Below are 21045 nucleotides of genomic sequence, written 5' to 3' on the forward strand. Positions count from 1 at the left end.
CCCCAGTAGCTAGGATTTCAGGTGTGAGCCACCAGTGCCCAATTTCTTCAACCCTTTTTATTATAGTGCTATAAATCAAACCCAGAGCCACAGGCTCTCATACATGCTCTGATTTGTCAAATGTTTTTATGTTTGCATATTTGTTGTTCAGCGAATATACAGTATATAAATGTTATTAATTATGATACTTTTTTTCTTTAGGGTATTGGTTATGGCATTTGAAACCACCCTCTTGTCCTCTGTTAACCAAATTTAGAGAACTGAGTACTAAAGTAATAAATCTTCCAAAACGTGTCATTGCTCTGGGTGAATTTTCAACATTGAATTCAAATATGGAAAGTAATTTTGCTGTCTTGGTAAGTACTAGAAAGCTCATCCTTTGTAGCATGTTTGTTTCACATCTTTTAGAAAAGCAAACATTGGATGTCTACTTTTGTCTCTTATAGTCTTGAAGTTCCATGTTTAAAAATCCAAATGAAGGGGCTGGGGATATAGCCTAGTGGCAAGAGTGCCTGCCTCGGTATACCCGAGGCCCTAGGTTCGATTCCCCAGCACCACATATACAGAAAACGGCCAGAAGCGGCGCTGTGGCTCAAGTGGCAGAGTGCTAGCCTTGAGCGGGAAGAAGCCAGGGACAGTGCTCAGGCCCTGAGTCCAAGGCCCAGGACTGGCCAAAAAAAAAAAAAATCCAAATGAAGGGGGCTGGGAATATGGCTTAGTGGTAGAGTGCTTGCGTCGTATACATGAAGCCCGTGTTCGATTCCTCAGCACCACGTATGTAGAAAAAGCCAGAAGTGGCACTGTGGCTCAAGTGGTAGAGTGTTAGCTTTGAACAAAAGAAGCCAGGGACAGTGCTCAGGCCCTGAGTCCCAAGCCACAGGACTGGCAAAAAAAAAAAAAAAAAAAAAAAAAAAAATCCAAATAAAAGGCTGAGAATGTGGCTTAGTGGTAGAATGCTTGCCCAGCATCCATGAAGAAAGAAAGAAAAAAATCCAAATGAAGACATATCTTTTAAGTAGTCAACAGAGTTCTAAAAATTAATAATAGAGCCAGGCAGTGGCGGTTTAAGCCTGTGATCCTGGCTACTCAGAAATCTTAGATCTGAGGATTATGATTCAAAGCCAACCCAGGCAAGAAAGTCCATGAGGGTTGTATCTCCAATTAACAACCAGAAAACCAGAAGTGAAATGTGGCTTAAGTGGTAGAATGCTAACCTTGACCAAAAAAAGCTCAGTGACAGTGTCCAGGCTCTGAGTTCAAGCCCCAGGATCAGCACAAAAAATAAAAAATAGAAATAAAGAAAAATTAATAATAGAGCTAGGTGTTATTGTGCACTTCAGTGGCTGACACAGGAAAATTTCAAAGCCATCCTGGCCAAATAGCAAAACAACAACATAAAAAGCAAAAATAACCAAAAAAAGTCATTAAAAAAAATTAGGTATTATATAGCACACTTATACTTTCTAAATCAGCATTATAGAGTAATAAAGGTGTAGAGTATAACTCAAGAGAGAAAGTTAAGTAGGCTATGTCAATGCAGTGTTGTGTTTAGTGACTACAACTAATCCTGCAATGATACTGATTGCTTGTGGATACTTACTTGGAGGTTTTGTGACCATTAATTAGATGAGATGGATCTGTTATTATTCATATTCTTCTTTGTTGCAGTTTACAAGAACAAGGAAGGATTTTACTAAAGATGTGAGAAATACTTTGCTGGAGGAAATTCAGTGGTCCAATCCTAACTTTGCTTTGGGAAAATATTTTCCCTTGCTTCTACAGAAACGAATTGAGCACCAGGTGCTCTCTGAGGGCCCTGGCAACCAAGGTGGGTGATAATCTTTACCATCTATGTTAATATTTCAGGTTTGAAAACAAACAGGAAGCCTTTGACTCAGAAGTAGTCCACAGAAAGCCAGGCATGAGTGGCTCACACCTGTAATCTGAGCTACTCAAGAGGCTGAGATCTGAGGGTCAAGGTTCGAAACCTTACCTAGGCAAACAAATCAAGAGACTTACCTCGATTTACCCAACAAAAAAAAAAAACACAAAAGTGGAAGCCAGGTACCAGTGGCTCTTGCTTGTAATCCTAGGTACTCAGGATGCTGAGACCTGAGGATTGTGGTTCAAAGCCAGCCCGAGCAGGAAAGTCTGAGACTTTTTTTTTTTTTTTGCCAATCCTGAACCTTGAACTCAGGGCCTAAGCTCTGTCCCTGGCTTTTTTTTGGCTCAAGGATAGCACTCTGCCACTTGAGCCACAGCGCCACTTCTGGCCATTTTCTATATATGTGGTGCTGGGGAATTGAACCCAGGGCTTCATGTACACAAAGCAAGCACTCTTGCCACTAGGCCATATTCCCAGCCGAGACCTCCAGTTTTATTTGATTCTTTTTATCTTAATATCTTGAGACTAGAATTTTGGGAAGTAATATAAAGGTTATTGAATATTAAAGATTGCTTTGGTAAATTAGTAAGCATGTGCATTTCTGTCATTCCCAAATAGAATGCCCACAGTTGGAGCCTGATGTCAATCAAAAAGAAACCAAAAGGAAACGAGTGGAAACAGGACATCAGAAGTCAAAAAGAAAAAAGCCAAATGAATATTCAGTCAGTCCAGAAAAGATAAATGGAAAGTCAGAAAAATTTGACAAAAGAAACATCTCTTTTGGGATAAAGCCAGATTCTTCCAAAGGTATATTTTCTAGAACTCTGAAGAAGAAACAGACTGCTTTGAGCACAACATGTAAAGTGAAAGCAAAAGCAGTAGAAAATAATGATGCTCTAATAATAGGTGGTAACAAGTCTGTAGCAGAAGTATCCTCCATTCTAGTAAACTAGGTTTTCTCCCTCTTGTACTTGAACTCTTGTTTTTTCTCTCTCTTCATCTCCTGATTTTGCTGGTTAATTCAAGATGGGGTCTCACAGACCTTTCTTTCCAGGCTGGCTTCAAACCATGATCCTGCTACTCTTGAGTAGTTAGGATTATAGGCATGAGCCACCAGTATATAAAAGGCAAAACAGCTTTTTGTTTGTTTGGTTTTGTTTTTGTTGCCAGTCCTGGGGCTTGAACTCAGGGCCTGTGCACTGTCCCTGGCTTCTTGTTGCTCAAGGCTAGCACTCTGCCACTTGAGCCACAGTGCCACTTCCAGCTTTTTCTATATATATGTGGTGCTGAGGAATCGAATCCAGGGCTTCATGTATATGAGATGAGCACTTTACCACTAGGCCATATTCCCAGCCCCCCAAAGCAGCTTTTTATAAACAATTCTACAAGTACTTATTGTTTCAATAAGTACTATAATAATTTAAAAATGTATACTTTAAGGTGCTGGGAATATGGCCTAGTGATAGAGTGCTTGCCTGTCATGCATGAAGCCCTGAGTTCGATTCCTCAGGATCACATATACAGAAAAAGCCAGAAGTGGTACTGTGGCTCAAGTGGTAGAGTGCTAGCCTTGAGTAAAAAGAAGACAGAGACAGTGCTCCGGCCCTGAGTTCAAGCCCCAGGACTGGCAAAAAAAAAAAAAGTATACTTTAAGAAATAAATAATAAATTAATTTTTACTTATTTTTTTCTTTAGATTCTGGAACTGAAGATATGCTCTGGACAGAAAAATATCAGCCTCAGAATGCCAATGAACTCATAGGCAATGACTTAGCTATTAAAAAATTACATAGGTTAGTAAAATTTATGAAAATATTTACAATTTGTTAGTTATAGACTATATATATATAACTATGTACTACATGGGAAAATCTTTTTTTTTTTTTTTTTTTTTTGGCCAGTCCTGGGGCTTGGACTCAGGGCCTGAGCACTGTCCCTGGCTTCTTTTTTGCTCAAGGCTAGCACTCTGCCACTTGAGCCGCAGCGCCACTTCTGGCCATTTTCTGTATATGTGGTGCTGGGGAATCGAACCCAGGGCCTCATGTATACGAGGCAGGCACTCTTGCCACTAGGCCATATCCCCAGCCCCGGGAAAATCTTTTTTTAAGCAGAATTTTAAGTAAAAGGAGTCTCTGTTTTCATATTTCTTTTAATGTTGAATGACATTCATTTCATTCTTTTCCTCTCCCCACATCGAAGTCGACGTTAATGAGAGTTTAATTCTGACATGTCCATATTTGCATGCAATGTCTCTTGATTAGACTCAGCCCTCCATTTTCCTCCCTCTTTTCTCACATTTCTACTCCCTAGGGGTTCTATTGAGTCTTAGTTATATATCCTTCCAGGAAAAATTGTGTGTGTTTTTTCCTTTTCTTTTTGATGTCAGTACTGTGGCTTGAACTTGAGGCCTAGGTACTGTCCCTTAGTTTTTTCTCTCAAAGCTGGTCTTCTACCACAACTCCATTTGGCTGGTGGTTAATTGAAGATGTCTTTCACAGACTTTCCTACCTGGGTGGCTTTGAACCTTGGTCCTCAGATCTTAGCTTCCTGAGTAGTTAGGAGTGAACCACTGACTCCTAGCTTTTTATTCTAGAGTTTAATATAACCAGTGATGCACTGAATGCCCTATAGTCTTGTATATTTAAGAGAAAAGTATTTCATTTTAAAACATTCATGTCCATGTAAAAATATTTTACTGTTTAGTTGATTTAGAAGCATTATGGAGTAATAGGATATAACTTCCTCAGCAATCCTTTTAACATGAGGTAAATGGTGTCTGTATGGCAGTTGGTTGAAAGACTGGAAAAGGAGAGCCGAATTGGAAGAAAGACAGAATTTGAAGGGAAAACGAGATGAGAAGCTGGAAGGTATTTTGAGCCATTTTTGTTCTTTTCACTGAACTTTTATTTTCACTGAACTTTTCTAGAATCAAATTAGGCCAAAGTTTTCTAAAATTTCTAGGTGGGCACTTTGTCCTTGCTTTTCTACTTTTTGTGAATTAGTTTTTCATAATTCTTTGCAAAAAAAAAAAGTGAGATTTGATCCCTTACTTTCGTGAGGTAAAATTACTTTCCTGAGCAACTAATCATTTTCTATGCATTTGAACAATTTTTCAGATTTTTCAGATAGAATAGGCTCTGACAGCAGTTCAGACGAAGAAGAGAGCCGTCTTTGCAATACTGTTCTCATAACAGGACCAACAGGAGTGGGAAAAACTGCTGCAGTGTATGCTTGTGCTCAGGAGCTTGGATTTAAGGTTAGTAAAGCTACAGTGGAAAAAATGCTAATGTAATGATTACTCTTCTACTAAAATTTTAAGTAGTTGCACAAAGGGATTTCAATTTAACGTCTTGATCAATGTCATCCCTTTCATCATTCTCCTCGATAGTTACTCTAAAGCTAAAAAACCCAGCAATTGTGGTGGAACATGCTTAAAATCTGAGCACTCAACAATTTGAGGCAGGAGGATCTCAAGTTTGAGGCTAGCTTGTGCTACATGGCAACACTGTATCTGAGAAACAAAAGGGAAACATAAGCCATCTTGACTATTTTTTCTTTTTTTAGATATTTGAAGTGAATGCCTCTTCCCAGCGCAGTGGTAGACAGATTCTGTCTCAGTTGAAAGAAGCTACTCAGTCCCATCAAGTAGACAAGCAAGGTGTCCATTCACAGAAACCCTGTTTTTTTAATAGCTACCACACTGGCAAGTCACCAAGTAAGTACTAAACACTGAACTCTGAGCCACACACTCAGTGGCAGGCATGCTACCACTTGAACTACTCCCTTGTCCCATTGCTTACAAAGCTTCCACAGTCACTGTATTATTAATGATACTTCACAATCAACAGTGATCTTTGTCTAACAGACTCAATTAGGGATTTTGTTGTTGTTATTGGCCATGGGCTTGAACTCACAGCCTGGGTGCTGTCCTTGAGCTCTTTTGCTGAAGGCTAGCACTGTACCACTTTGAGCCACAGCGCCACTTCTGGTTTTTGAGTGGTTAATTGGAGGTAAGAGATATCCGTTAGGGATATTTTATGTATATATAAATAAAATATTTTATATGTATTATATATACATATGCACATACACATATATATACACACATGTTAATAAATAATATATGTAATATATTAGTAATTATTATATATTATCTGTTATATTACATATTGTACAATATATGTAATCTATGTGATTATTAATATACGTCATATATTAATACATCTAGTATATGTATATATACATATATACATATGTACATATGTATATATTTTTGCCAGTCCCTGCCTTCTTTTTGCTCAAGGCTAGCACTCTACCTCTTGAGCCACACCACCACTTCTGGCTTTTTCGGTTATGTGATGCTGAGGAATGGAACCCAGGGCTTCATGCATGCTAAGCAAGTACTCTACTGCTAAGCCACATTCCCAACCCAACTTGTTTTATATTCTAATTCTTGGTTTCCCCAAGCCTTTTACATCATGAGGTTGTAGATTTTTATTTACCCCATGGAAAATATATGTATTTCTTGAAATAAAGAAATTTCTTTTTTTTTTCTTTTGTGACAATCATGGGGCTTGAACTCAGGGCCTGGGCTCTGCCCCTGAGCTTCTGTGCTCAAGACTAGCACTATACTACGTGAGCCACAGCTCCACTTCTAGCTTTTTGGTGGTTATTTGGAGGTAAGAGTCTTGTGGACTTTCTTGCCCAGGCTGGCTTGGAATTGCAACCATCTGATATCAGCCTCCTAAATAACTAGCATTATAGGCTTGTGAGCCACCAGTACTCAACTTTTAATTTTTTTAGTTATTAAATCAAAGATGTCCTAGCAACCTCCAATGTTGACCAATGAGGTTTTGTAGTTTTGTATTTTCTTAGTGTTATTATGAACTCATGGATTTGTATTTACTTCATGTATTTTGATACTTTGTGTTTATTCTTCATTGCCTTCTTGCTCAGGGCTTTGTAGTCTTATCACTTGGATCATGCTTCAGGCCCAGCCTTTTGCTGGTTAATTGGAAATGAATTTTTTTTTCCTGCACTGAACTGCTATTCTCCAGGTGTCAGCTTCCTGAGTAGCTAGAGTTGTAGGCAAAAGCCACAGGCATTGGCGAGCTTTAAGATTTTTTTTTTTAATCACTGACTTTAAACAATTTGATTATGAAATGTCTTCATGGAGGTTATTTTCTACTTCATATTGGATGTGATTCTTCAATGTATGGGTTTATCATTTTCATTGCATTGAGTAATTTCAGCTTCTGTTTATTTTGTTGGTTGTTGTTTCTGTGTACCAGTACTTGTGCTTACACTCAGAGATTCACATTCTTCCTTAGTTTTTTTACTGGAGGCTGTCATTCTATCACTTGAACCATCCCTCCACCTCCAGCTTTTTGCTGGTTTAATTGGAGATACGAATCTCATGGACCTTCTTGCCCTGGCTGTCTTCAAATCGTGATTCCATCTCAGCCTCCTGTGTAGCTAGGATTGCAGGAATGAGCCGCTGGCACTCGGCCAACTTTCTTTCTTTTTTTGCCAGTTTTGTGGGTGGTTAATTGGAGATACTAGTCTCACAGGGACTTTTCTGCCCAGGCTGGCTTCAAATTACAATTCTCAGATCTCACTCTACTGAGTAGCTAGGATTATAGGCATGAACCTCTAGCTCCAGGCTTTCAGTGAGACTCTTATCTTCAATTAATCACCAGAAAGGCAGAAGTAAAGCAGTAGAGTGCTAGTCTTGAGCACAGAAGCTCAGACACAGCACCCAGGACTGGAGTTCAAGCCCTAGAACTGGCACACAAAATAATAAAGCTACCAAGACTATAACCATTCCTCCTCCTGGCCAGACTAGGGAAATTCCTTTGCCATAAACTTTCTGACTCTGTTGAGTTTGGATTTCCCCCCTCCCCCCAGTCCTAGGGCTTGAATTCAGGGCCTGAGCACTGTCCCTGAGCTTCTTTTGCTCAAGGCTAGCACTCTACCACTTGAGCCACAGCAGCACCACTTCCGGCTTTTTCTGTTTATGTGGTGCTGAGGAATCAAGCCAAGGGTTTCATGCATGCTAGGCAACCACTCTACCACTAAGCCACATTCCCAGCCCCCAACTTTTGTTTCTTTTTTCTTTTGGTCAGTTGTGGGGCTTGAACTCCAGGCCTATGCGCTGTCCCTAAGCTCTTCAGCCCAAGGCTAGTGCTCTACTACTTGTGCTACAGAGCCACTTCTGGTTTCCTGGTGGTATATTGGAGATAATTCTCATGGACTGTCCTGCCCAGCCTGGCTTTAAACCTTGATCCTCAGATCTCAGCCTCCTTAGTAGCTAGTATTACAGGCATGAGCCACTGGTGCCTGGCTCCAACTTTTTTTTCTTAAAATACTTTTCCTGCCCTCTTCATATCCTTGGCAACTCCAAGTTTCTTATATTATACCTTGAAGTTTTTCAGTTTTTTGATGCTTTACCCAGTTTTTCAGCCTTCCCTTTTCTCTTTGTATTTGTTTCAATAGTTAGTACTATTTAGTCAAGCAAAGATCTTTTCTTCAACAGATTCTCATGTGCTTTCAGTACTACTATGTAGTTTTCATTTCTAGAAGTTTCATTTGGGTCTTTTTTTGTGATTAACTCAATCTTGCTCTCTGTAGTTTTTAGAACGTTTATCCTTAAATGCAATTTGTTTTTAACAGAAAAATTAAACTCCCCTAAGAGAGTTGTATCATCACCAAGAAAACATCCTCCATCATCACCCAAAACTAGTGGGCCAAAACGAGCACTTCCTCCTAAAACTTTGGCCAATTATTTTAAAGTTTCTTCAAAACCCAAATGCACTGACGAAGCAGAAGCACCTACAGAAAGTAAGAAAGGTAAAACATTAAATTCACAAAATAAATTAGATATTTTAAGTATTAGTGACATAATTTACATATAAAAGTATGAACCTATTTTATAGGTTCCTACTGCTATTTATTAAACCTCAGTTACACTAAATGTGCTGCATATAAGAGTTTTAATGTTCTATTTCATTTTTCTTAGGAGGAATTCATTTGGAGCTTATTCAGTGGAAATATCCAGTGTTCCAATAAAAATGATTTTTCTCAAAACATTAACATTTTATTTATGCAGGAGTCAAAAATTCTTCTTTGGAACAAAAGCAGATTACTCAGACCAAATATACAACTGAAGCAAATTCAAATATCAAAGCATTTGGAGCTGAAGAACCCAGCAGAAAAAATGCAACATCTCTCATTCTTTTTGAGGAGGTAGGCTTACAGAGGTATATGTTCATCTTACTTCTTGGTAAAAATTTATTTTAATGTTGACTATGTATTTTCTTATGGTGAATTGTAAGCCATATGTGATGGCACACAATTGTAATTCTAGTTACACACTAGGTACAAATATAATATTCTCAACTATAAGTTGGAAGACGAGGGGTTAGGAATATGGCCTAGAGGTAGAGCACTTGCCTCATGTACATGAAGCCCTGGGTTCGATTCCTCAGCATCGCATATATAGGAAAAAAACCAGAAGTGGCTCTGTGGCTCAAGTGGTAGAGTGCTAGCCTTGAACAAAAAGAAGCCAAGGATAGTGCTCATGCCCCAAGTTCGAGTTCAAGCCCCAGGATTGGCAAAAAAAGAAAAGTTGGAAGACTGCCCAGGCATTCAGTGATAACCTATCTCAACATAAAACAAAACAAAGGGCTCAAGTGGTAGACCACCTGCCTAGCAAGTGAGAGGCAGTGGGTTGAGTCCTTAATTCCAGAAAAGTACGTTTGGGTGTATTTGGGTGTGATATATATATATATATATATATATATATATATATATATATATATATATATGCCCCCAAAGCCAGAATTATTCTGTTTGTAATTAAAGCACATGATTTCATCAACTCTCAAATAATTTTCAGGAAGATAATTAATGCAACTGATTAATGCAATTGCCAGGCTCTATCCCTAAGCTTTTTGCTCACGGCTAGCAGTCCACTACTTGAGCCCCAGCTTGACTTCGGCTTTTTGATGGTTAATTGGTGATAAAAGACTTCAGTTAACCAGCCTGGGCTGTCTTCAAACTGGGATCCTCAGTTCTGTCTCCTGAGTAGCTAGGATTACAGGCATGAACCATCAGCAAATGGGTGGCTCTGGGTGTTTTAATATCATTGTTGAATTTTTTTTTTTTTTTTTGCCAGTCCTGGGGCTTGGACTCAGGGGCTGAACACTGTCCCTGGCTTCTTTTTGCTCAAGGCTAGCACTCTGCCACTTGAGCCACAGCGCCACTTCTGGCCATTTTCTGTATATGTGGTGCTGGGGAATCGAACCCAGGGCCTCATGTATATGAGGCAGGCACTCTTGCCACTAGGCCATATCCCCAGCCCCTGAATATTTTCATTATTGTAAAACCTATGTTATAAGACATCAGCTATCAGTATGGGCTAAATTTACCTTCCAAAATTAATGTTTTGCATTATAGATCTATACTATATTTACTATGTATACATAACTGATTCCAATGAGTGTGATGTTTCTTAATTCATTAATGTTCTAATAAATATTTTGTAGGTTGACATCATTTTTGATGAAGACACTGGATTTTTGAATGCAATCAAAACATTCATGGCAACCACTAAACGACCTGTAGTCCTTACTACAAGTGGTAAGCAACAATGGTTTCAGTACAATTAAAACTTTTGTTCAAATGTTTTGGGAAAGCTTCTAATTTTATTCCTTTAGATGTCCATTGAGCTGGGCTCTGGTGGCTTACACCTGTAATCCTACCTACTCAGGAGGCTGAGATTTGAGAATCACAGTTCTAAGCCAGGCCGGGAAGAAAAGTCTGTGAGACTCTTATCTCTAATAAGTTACTCAGAAAAAACCAGAAGAGGCTCTGTGGCTCATACCACAAAGAGGCTCAAGGACAGCACCCAGGCCCTGAGTTCAAGCCCCAGGACTGGCAATAATAAAGTCAGTTGAAAGAAGTATGGCTCAGATTCAAGTGTAGAGAACCTACTTAGCCAACATGAGCACTAGTGCAAGGCAGGTGCTAGAGCAGGTCTAGCACCTTGTTATTGTTAGAAGAATCCTGCTAGAGTACCTGCTCTAGCAAGCGCAAGGCCCTGAGTTCAAATTGCATTACTGCCCCTCAAAGTGTAAATTTAGGTGGGTGTGGTAACACATTCCTAATCCTAGTACTCAGGAAGAAGAGATTTGAGAATCACAACTTCGTTCAGTATTTTGAAACCTAGTCTTAAACAAAAACAAAAGGCCAGATGCCAGTGGCTCATGCTACTCAAGAGGCTGAGATATGAGGATCACAGTTCAAAGCTAGTTCAGACAGGAATGTCTGTGAGGGTCTGTTTTTTTGTTTTGTGTTTTATCAGTCATGGGGCTTGAACTCAAGGCATGGGCACTACCCCTGACACTCTCCCCCTCCTCCAAGGATAGCACTACCACTTTGAGTTCTATTTCCACACAGCTTCACTTCCAGTTTTCTGGTGGTTAATTGGAGATAAGATTCTCACAGAACTTTTCTGCCTGGGCTGGCTTTGAACCACCATTCTCAGATAGCAGCCTCCTGAGTAACCAGAATTCTAGGCATGAGCCACCAGTGCCCAGCTTTGGGAAACGCTTATTTCCACTAAACTACCAAAAAAGTCATAAATGGAGCTGTGGCTGAAGTGGTAGAGTGTTAGCCTTGAGCAAAAGAAACTCCAGAGACAGTGCCCAGACCCTGAGTTCAAGCCCCATGACCAACAAAAATAGCAAAGCCTCAGATAAGGGGAGACAGTTTTTGTTTTATTTTTCCCCCATATCTTCTTGGAGTTCATTTCTCTCTCTCTCTCTCTATATATATATATATATGTATATGTGTGTGTGTAGCTCTCTCTGTATATATATACACACATATATGTGTAAAACACGCATATATATATAATATATATGTAGACATTGCACTTTTTTTTTTTGGCCAGTCCTGGGGCTTGGGACTCTGGGCCTGAACATTCTACCTCTTGAGCCACAGCGTCACTTCCTGCTTTTTCTGTTTATGTGGTGCTAAGGAATCGAACCCAGGGCTTCATGCATGCTAGGCAAGTACTCTACCACTGAGCCACATTCCCAGCCCCCATCCCACCTTTTTGTTTCTGTCCTAAGTAGGGTCTTTCTTTCTTTCTTTTTTCTTTTATTTTTGCCAGTTCTGGGACTTTGGACTTAGGGCCTGAGCATTGTCCTTGGCTTCTTTTTTTTTTTTTTTTTTTGGCCAGTCCTGGGCCTTGAACTCAGGGCCTGAGCACTGTCCCTGGCTTCTTCCCGCTCAAGGCTAGCACTCTGCCACTTGAGCCACAGCGCCGCTTCTGGCCGTTTTTTTCTGTATATGTGGTGCTGGGGAATCGAACCTAGGGCCTCGTGTATCCGAGGCAGGCACTCTTGCCACTAGGCTATATCCCCAGCCCCGTCCTTGGCTTCTTTTTGCTCAAGGCTAGCACTCTACCTTTGAGCCACTGTGCCACTTCTGACTTTTTCTGTTTATGTGATGCTGAGGAATCGAACCTAGGGCTTCACGCATGCTAGGCAAGCTCTCTACCACTAAGCCACATTCCCAGCCCTGGAGGGCTTTTTTCTTTTGGTGATACTGGGAATTGACTTCTGGACTTTGCCCTTGCCGGGCAGGTGGTCTGCCACTGTAGCCACACCCTTTGCCCAAGACTACTTACTATACATTCAGTGTCGGAAAAAGTTTCTTAGTGCTCTTACTGTTTGATGTGGGTTTTTTTTTTTTGTTTTCTCTGTAGATCCAACATTTAGTTTAGTGTTTGATGGTTGTTTTGAAGAAATCAATTTCAGTACTCCTTCCCTGGTAAGTTTTGCATTTTCCTAATGATCAATTACATATCATAATTATAAAAGTTTCTGTTATTAAGTTTAGTTATAATTTGAAATGTGTTTGCTAAGGACTAAATTAAAACTTCTGAGTTTTAGAAGACTTCTATCTATTCTTACTTCTTATTTGTGTGTGTATGTGCTGGTCCTGGGGCTTGAACTCAGGACTTGGACAATATCTTGGAGCTTTCTTGCTCAAGGCTAGCTCCCTATCACTTGATCCACAGATCCACTTATGGTTTTTTTCTTTGGTGCTTAATTGGAGATAAGAATCTCATGGGCTTTCCTGCCTAAGCTGGCTTCGAACTGTGGTACTCAGATTTCAGCCTCCTGAAAAGCAAGGATTACAGGCATGAGCCACTTGTTCCAGGTCTAATTTTTTTTCCAAATATTTAATTCTTTCTAATTCCAAAGTTCATTTGAGGTTGTTTCCCTAGTATTATTACTTTCTTAAGTTTTTGTTTTGTTTTGCCAATCCTGGGGCTTGAACTCCGGGCCTGAGCACTATCCCTGGCTTCCTTTTTGCTCAAGGATAGCACTCTACCACTTGAGCCACAGTGCCACTTCTAGCTTTTTCTGTTTACGTGTGATGAGGAATCGAACCCAGGGCTTCATGCATGCTAAGCAAGCACTCTACCGCTAAGCTACATTCCCAGCCCCGAGATGAAATTTTTTTAATGATACTAGAGATTTAATTCAGAGCCTCTCATATACTTAGAAAGCATTCTACCACTTGGTCCACATGTCCAGCACTTTTGTTTTTTATTTTTCTACCTTTACCTAGGCTAGAATCCAACTTAAGATCTTCTGTCTCTGCCAGAATGAGTCTCCATGCCTGGCTAAGATGAAATGTAATATAGTTAAAATTTGTACTTTTATCTATTAGCCAGTGAACATAAACTTAAAAAAAAAAGCCCTTTGTAATTATCACTCGCATGAAGATGCAGGACATTTTCATGACCTCCAAAACTTCCTGAGGGCCATTCTCAGGAACTTTGAGCCATACACAGGAGACTAAGGCAGGAGGATCTAGAGGTAAGACTACATGTCAAGACTCAACAAAACAAAACAAAACAAACTATGCCCATCAAGATTGGGGCATTTTAACCAGGCAGTGGTAGCTCAAACCTGTAATCTTAGCTATTCCAAAAGGCTGAGATCTAAAGATTGAGGTTTGGGGCTGGGGATATGGCCTAGTGGCAAGAGTGCTTGCCTTGTATACATGAGGCCCTGGGTTCAATTCCCCAGCACCACATTTACAAAAAACGGCCAGAAGTGGCGCTGTGGCTCAAGTGGCAGAGTGCTAGCCTTGAGCGAAAAAAAGAAGCCAGGGACAGTGCTCAGGCCCTGAGTCCAAGCCCCAGGACCGGCCAAAAATGAATAAATAAAGATTGAGGCTTGAAGCTAGCCTAGGGAGAAACATCTGTAAGACTTTTTTTTTTTCCCAACTAACTAGCAAAAGGCCAGGAGTTGAGGTGTGGTTCAAGTGGTAGAACACCAGCCTTGAGTGAAAATGCTAAACTTGGCACTCTCATACTTTCTCTCTCTCTCTCTCTCTCTCTCACACACACACATACACACACACACACACACACACACACACACACACACACGAATAAGAACTCCATGAGGATGTTGGAGAGCTAGACCCATCTTTTAGATACCTGACTAATACAGTTAGTTAAAAACCTGGCCAGGTTGCCGTGGCTCACACCTCTAATCTTAGCTACTCAGAAGCTAAGATCTGAGGATCATGGTTTGGAGCCAGCCCAGGCAGAAATAGGCCATGAGACTCTTATCTACAATAAACTACTCAGAAAAGGCCAAAGGGGCTCAGGAACAGTGCCCAGGCCCCGAGTTCAAGCCCCAGGACTGGCAAAGACAAAAAGAACAACAAACCACCATGATTTTCTTTTAGAAAAAAGACTATGTAGTAAAATACATATAAACGTGTGTGTGTATGTGTGTGTACTTTTATATGTACTCATTGATGCAATTTTCCTATTCTAGCTTAAAAATTACATAAATATTTTTCTGTATTGTTATAGTATTCATACATTTGATGGCTATGAAATATTCTATTGATGTATACCATACCATACCAAAACCTCCTAACGGGTTTTTCAAGATGGATAAACTGCCTGCCATATTCAGGGTTGGAGAATCTCCCATATAAGTTTCTTTGCTGTTCTAGACTAAACACAGTAAAGAAAAGAAATATATGGAAAATCCCTGTAATTTGGTGCCATCTGCCTGTACATTTTTTAATAGAAATTAAATTCTCAAAATCTGAAGATAACTAAATTTAAGCAAATTTTACCTTGCTTTTATATATATTCTGTTAACGCTGAAAGGAATGCTGTTTCTTGATCTTTCTTTCTGTTTTTAAGGTAAATGTTGCCAGCTATTTACAGATGATCTGCTTAACTGAGAATTTCAGAACTGATGCAAAAGATTTTGTAACTTTGTTGACTGCTAATGCTTGTGATATCAGGAAAAGTATCCTTTACTTACAATTTTGGATTAGAAGTGGAGGTGGATTTTTAAAAGAAAAGCCATTACCTGGTTGTCGTAAGTTGATCTATTATTATAAGAGATTACTATTATGAGACTCTGTATGTGAGTGTGTATTTGTGTTTGTAGTACTACGGTTTGAACTTAGGTCTTCTTACCTGGTAGTCAAGTGATCTCCTGCTAAGCCATGCATCTAGCCATATTTTGTACAGTTGTTTTTGGTTTGTTTGGGTTTGTGTTTTTTTTGAGATAGAGTCTTGTCTTTTGTCCAGATCTGTGCCTTGATATCAGTCCTATTTTATACTTTCTGCAGTAGTAGGGATAACAAGCATGTACCACAATGCTGGACTTCTTCAATGTAACAATGTTTCTAGAATCTTTTTGTCCTGTCTGGCCTAGAAGTATGATGTTCCTGATCTTAGACTTGTGTAGCTAAAATGACAGGTGCACACCACTGTACCCTGCTATTGGTTGAGAAAAAGCAGCTTCAACATTTGTCCCTTGAACTGAGATCTATAGTGACTCTCAGCCTCCCTTAGTAACTATGGTTATAGGTATAAATGTATGCTGTTGAAAAATATTTAAAAGAATACTAAGTTATTCTAATCTTCAGTATATATAAATAGATAAAGATATCAACATATAGTATATGCACATCTTTTTATGAATTTAGACTTTTTTCTTCTATGATGTTTTTGTTCACCACCCCATTTTCCCCTCTGTAATACTGGTATTTGATCAAACTCAGGGTTTATACTTATTAGGCAGATACTCTATCTCTTGAACCACAACCTTAGCCCTATTTTGCTCTAGTTATTTTTCATGTAGTGGGGTGTGTGTGTGTGTACACAATGGTACTCGGGCTTGAACTTAGTACTCTACCACTAAGCCACATTCCCAGCCCCATAGGTGTTCTTTTAAATAATGTTTATCTTGTACTCTTTTTTAAAATTTCTGGTGCTGTTGGTGGAGCTTGAACTTAGGGCCTCATGCTCTTGCTTGACTTTTGTGCACAAGGCTAGTGCTCTATAACTTGAGCTATATCTCAACCTTTGGCTTTTTTTTTTTTTGCTGGTTAATTGGAGATAAGAGTCTCACAGACTGAGAATGAGAATGTGGCTTAGTGGTAGAGTGCTTGCCTAGCATACATGAAGCCCTGCACTTAATTCCTCATCCACATAAACAGAAAAAGCCAAAGTGGCGCTGTGGCTCAAGTGGTAGAGTGTTAGCCTTGAGCAAAAGAAGCTCAGGGACAGTGCTCAGGCCCTGAGTTCAAGCCCCAGGACTGGCAAAAAAACAGACAAACAAAAAGAAAAGAGTTTCACAGACTCTCCTGCCCTGGCTGGCACTGAACATAGAGCCTCAGATCTCAGCTTCCTAAATAGCTTGGATTTTGAGAGGGAGCCATCAGCTCCTAGCTTATCCTGTGCTTCCCCCCACCCCCCCCCCCACATACGTCTAGCACTCTACCACTTGAACCACAGCTCCACTTCTGACTTTTTTGCTGGTTCATTGGAGATAAGAGTCTCACAGACTTTCCTGCCCTGGCTAGCTTTGAACTATAATTCTCAGATCTTGGCCTCCTAAATAGCTAGGATTAAAGGCATGAGCCCCTAGCACCTGGCTTATCCTGTATTCTTAATGAATTAAATACATATGTGGAGAAGAACAAAATGGGGTTATAGATGTAAAAAAGATATTTCATACTTTCTATAGTTTTTTAAAAATTCATTTGAAATATGTATAGTTAACTTTTTCTTTTATTAATTTTATAGAGGGAAGTAATAGAAATGTATTAATTTGCTCCAAAGAGGAACCTGATACTAAGAATAAAAGTAAAAGTACAAAAAAGAGTCGTACAGAACTTCCTAAGTGTGATACTGGCTGCGCTGAGACCTTGTTTGGACTCAAGAACATCTTTTCCCCATCTGAAGACTTATTTTCATTTTTAAAGGTATTTTGAAAGTTTATTTGAGATGCGGAGGTTAGATTTCTTTTAATCTTCCCAATACTCTATGTATTTTGAATCTTACATTTAACTTCATTTTCCTTAGTGTTTTTATAGGTGTTAGATTTGGAATTTAGCACATTCTGCTGTTTGACTAATAATGCACAGATACTTCATTAAATGCACATTACGAGATTTAGAAAGCATCTAAGAATTTTTTAGGTAACAAAGATAATTTTAGGATAGTTTTAAGTAAGTGGTTTTCTTCTTAAACTTTAGTACATACTAAATATTAGTGCATTTAATTCAAATGCGTGATCTGAATGTAATTCGTAGAAGCACTACTTAGGTTTTCAGTGTTGGGGATTGATGCCAGGTCCTTGCACAGACCAGGCAAGCACTCTACCTCTAAGCTCATCCCAGCCTGGCACATAGTCAGTATAGACTTACGAAACATAAGGGGTGACATGGCTGTCAGTGGCTCATGCCTATAATCCTAACTACTCAGGAGGCTGAGATCTGAGGATCGCCATTCAAAGCCAGCCCTGGCAAGAAAGTCTGTGAGACTCTTATCTCCAATTAACCACCAGAAAAGTGGAAATGGTGCTGTAGCTCAAGTGGTAGAGCGCTAGCCTTGAGTTGAGGAGGCTCAGGGAGAGTGCCCAGGCCCAGAGTTCAAGTTCTATGACTGAAAACAAAACAAAACAAAACAAAAACAGAAGTAGCAAGCACTATGGCTCAAGTGGTAGAGCCCTATCCTTGAGCACAAAGAGGCTCAGGGACAGTGCCCAGGCCCAGAGTTCAAGCCCCAGAATGGGCAGAAGAAAAAACATAAGGGGTAATAACTTAGAATTTTTCAGATAGAATTAGGACAACTATTCGTATGGGCAAAAAATGTCCAAAGTATATACTGACATTTCTTTATTTAAATTCACTTTTCAGCAAAAAATCACTACAAAGGAAGAATGGCACAAACTCATCCAGGTTCTTTCAGAATTCCATATGCGGAATGTAGATTTTTTATATAGTAATCTTGAGTTCATTCTGCCATTACCAGTTGCCATCATTCCAGAGAGAAAAGCTGTCTGTGGCTCATCAGTAACAGCAGACACCAGTGCAGCAACAACTGTTGTGGGGAGTCCCACTAGGAAACAGTCTGAAAGACAGCAGCCATTGAAGAAGTCACAGAAAAAGAAACAGAAAAGGATGGTGATACTAGATGATAGTGACTTATTTGACACTGGTTTGGACTTTCCTGATGAACTGATTAGCCTGTCCCTGGAGTCTTCTTCGAATTTAGAAGAAAGCAAAGCCACAGACAAAGAAAGCAATCCAGAGACAAAGAAACTGAATAAGTGCTTGGAGTCTAATGTTGAGGCTATTCCTCGTCCTCCTGAAACACTCACAGAGAAAAACTGTTCGCCCCTTGTTTCTCACTGTTTAAATTCACTCACTGAGTTCATGGATAACCTGTCCTTCTTAGATGCTTTTTTAACTGATGTAAATGAGCTAAAGGAATTTGGTAAAAATGACTTTCATTGGACAAGTGGAAAGGTTAAAAGTGGACTTTGTGATGAGTTTAGTCTTGAGAACAGTGATGGATGGACTTCACGAAGCTCTGTAGAATTAAAGGCAGCTGCAGAAGCTCTCAGTTTCACTAAGTGTTCTTCTACTATTTCAGAAGCCTTGGAATCCTTGAATTCATGCAAGAAATTAGGAAAAGATCCAACCAACGATCTTACCTTTTATGTTTCACAAAAGCACAACAATGTATGCTTTAGCCAGTCAGCAGCTAATTCAGAGTAAGTCTTTTTGTTTTTCAGTAATAAATGGTAAGAGGGAAATCATTTTCTTTCCTACTAATTTTTAAAAGGTAGACTTTTGATCATAGCAGGTCCTTAATGTTAATGGAGCCTCTAATGATCATTAAGAAAGTCAGTTTGATTGCTAGGAAGATGAGTCTGGGCTAGGTTTGTGAAACCCTCATTTGACAGGAGAGGGTTAGACTTGCTGTGACTACACATAGACATATTTGAGCATGGAGCCAGGTATGGTGACTCATTTCTGTAATTCCACCACTAGAAAATTTGAAGTAGGGTTGTGAGTTCAAGAGCAGCCTGATCTGCAAAGGGTCTTGAGACCTTGTCCAGAAAATTAATCTAGAGCTGTCATATAGACTAGAAGCAAGGAAACTGGTTTGGGACTATTACATTTTTATTGGGTATTGACAAACGTAATGTATTACTTTTAATTTACAGCAATGCTTGCAAGAGGATAGCAGTCATTAAAAGTGTGTTTTCTAGTCGATCTCTTCTGAACCTGGGTAATAAACAATCTAGTATAATCGAATACTTGCCAACTCTTCGGAACATTTGTAGGACTGAGAAGTTAAAAGAACAAGGAAAAAACAAAAGAAGGTAAGCACCATAAAAATAATATTTTAGATAACTATTTCAAGAAAAGTATTGCTTCAGATTAAAATATTAAATATATATTTTTCTTTGTACTTTTGATAGGTTCCTGCACTATTTTGAAGGAATCCATCTAGACATTCCTAAAGAGACTGTGAATATTTTGGCAGCTGACTTCCCTTAATACCCATTAATATCACTTCTGGGCCTTTCGATCAGGATCAATTGTCGTAGCTGTTCTTGTCAGTTTGGTATCATGCATCCTCTGAGGACAGTATATTAAATAGGCCTTTGGATCAGGGAGATGGAATAGCTTTCTCCATCCTCTTCATTCATATTGCAGAACCTCCCAAAACAATGTACAAAAACACAAAACAAAGCAAAACGACTCATTGACATCTTGTACAGTGTGTGTGGTACTTAAGGTGCATTTCTGTAGTATATTGATCTTCATGGAAGTTTCTCTTAATGTACATTTGAAAGAGACTATTTGTATTTTTGTTAATGTAAAGATATTTAAATGAAATTTTTGAGTTAATTGTATATATGATTTGGTAGGGTTTTTTCCTGAAATTTTTGTATTATCTAATTTTGCTTTGTTGATAATGTTTTGTATGTAAGTCAGCAGTTTTTGGAAAAGGACTCACTAGGATATTTCTAAGAATGTTACATTGCTCCACTAGACTGTACTTTCTCTCTTTTCCTATTACCCATAATCCACTCGTCTCCACGTATCAATGCTCTTTTATGTTGTATATGGGAAGCATATACATGGTAATTTTTCTAAACTTTACATAATACAAAACATAAAACTTCAAATGAAATTTTTAAGAAAACTGCCTAGGAAAGAAATTGTTTCTTTTCTTTTTCTTTTTTTTTTTGGTCGGTCATGAGGCTTGACCTCTGGGTCTGGTCACTGCCCATGAGCTCTTCAGCTTAAGGCTAGTGCTCTTCCACTTGAGCCACAGCACCACTTCCAGTTTTCTTTGGAGTTAAGACTCTCAAAGACTTTCCTGCCCAAGCTAGCTTTGGACGCTCTTCCACTTGAACCACAGCACCACTTCCAGTTTTCTGGTTGTTATTTGGAGGTAAGACTCTCAAAGACTTTCCTGCCCAGGCTAGCTTTGAACCGCGATCCTCAAATCTCAGCTTCCTGAATAGCTAGGATTAGATGCATGAGCCACCAGTGCCTGGCAATTGTTTCATTTTTAAAACAAGAGTTTACCAGTAGGTTTATGTCTAGTATAGTCCCTAAAACATTTTAATCAGTGAGTCATTGAATGTGGATAAAGTAAAATAAATATTCTGAATTAGTTTTCCTAAATCTTTTTTTTTTTTTTTTTTTTTTTTTTTTTGGCCAGTCCTGGGCCTTGGACTCAGGGCCTGAGCACTGTCCCTGGCTTCTTCCCGCTCAAGGCTAGCACTC

At 39.3% G+C, this 21045-nt stretch overlaps 1 protein-coding gene and 1 pseudogene across 3 annotated transcripts in view; both read left to right on the plus strand.

Moving 5' to 3' along the window:
* Atad5 (ATPase family AAA domain containing 5) overlaps positions 1 to 20493 on the plus strand; it is a 36736-nt gene extending 16243 nt beyond the window's left edge. The window contains exons 8-23 of one of the 3 annotated variants that reach the window (XM_048367353.1): positions 202 to 356; positions 1669 to 1828; positions 2504 to 2692; positions 3581 to 3677; positions 4672 to 4751; positions 5001 to 5140; positions 5449 to 5599; positions 8557 to 8733; positions 8993 to 9129; positions 10431 to 10524; positions 12659 to 12723; positions 15137 to 15317; positions 17036 to 17214; positions 18151 to 19010; positions 19467 to 19625; positions 19725 to 20493. In XM_048367353.1, the coding sequence (XP_048223310.1) occupies positions 202 to 356; positions 1669 to 1828; positions 2504 to 2692; positions 3581 to 3677; positions 4672 to 4751; positions 5001 to 5140; positions 5449 to 5599; positions 8557 to 8733; positions 8993 to 9129; positions 10431 to 10524; positions 12659 to 12723; positions 15137 to 15317; positions 17036 to 17214; positions 18151 to 19010; positions 19467 to 19625; positions 19725 to 19803 (2903 nt within the window). In that variant the 3' untranslated portion in view covers positions 19804 to 20493. The remainder of the gene's footprint in view (positions 1 to 201; positions 357 to 1668; positions 1829 to 2503; positions 2693 to 3580; positions 3678 to 4671; positions 4752 to 5000; positions 5141 to 5448; positions 5600 to 8556; positions 8734 to 8992; positions 9130 to 10430; positions 10525 to 12658; positions 12724 to 15136; positions 15318 to 17035; positions 17215 to 18150; positions 19011 to 19466; positions 19626 to 19724) is intronic. The other 2 variants (XM_048367354.1, XM_048367355.1) reach the window with 2 other exon arrangements.
* On the plus strand, positions 19815 to 19987 carry LOC125366638 (annotated as a pseudogene).
* Positions 20494 to 21045: the final 552 nt, after the last annotated feature.

The sequence above is a fragment of the Perognathus longimembris genome, chromosome 17 (genome assembly GCF_023159225.1).
Source record: "Perognathus longimembris pacificus isolate PPM17 chromosome 17, ASM2315922v1, whole genome shotgun sequence".
NCBI classification, from domain to species: Eukaryota; Metazoa; Chordata; class Mammalia; order Rodentia; family Heteromyidae; genus Perognathus; species Perognathus longimembris.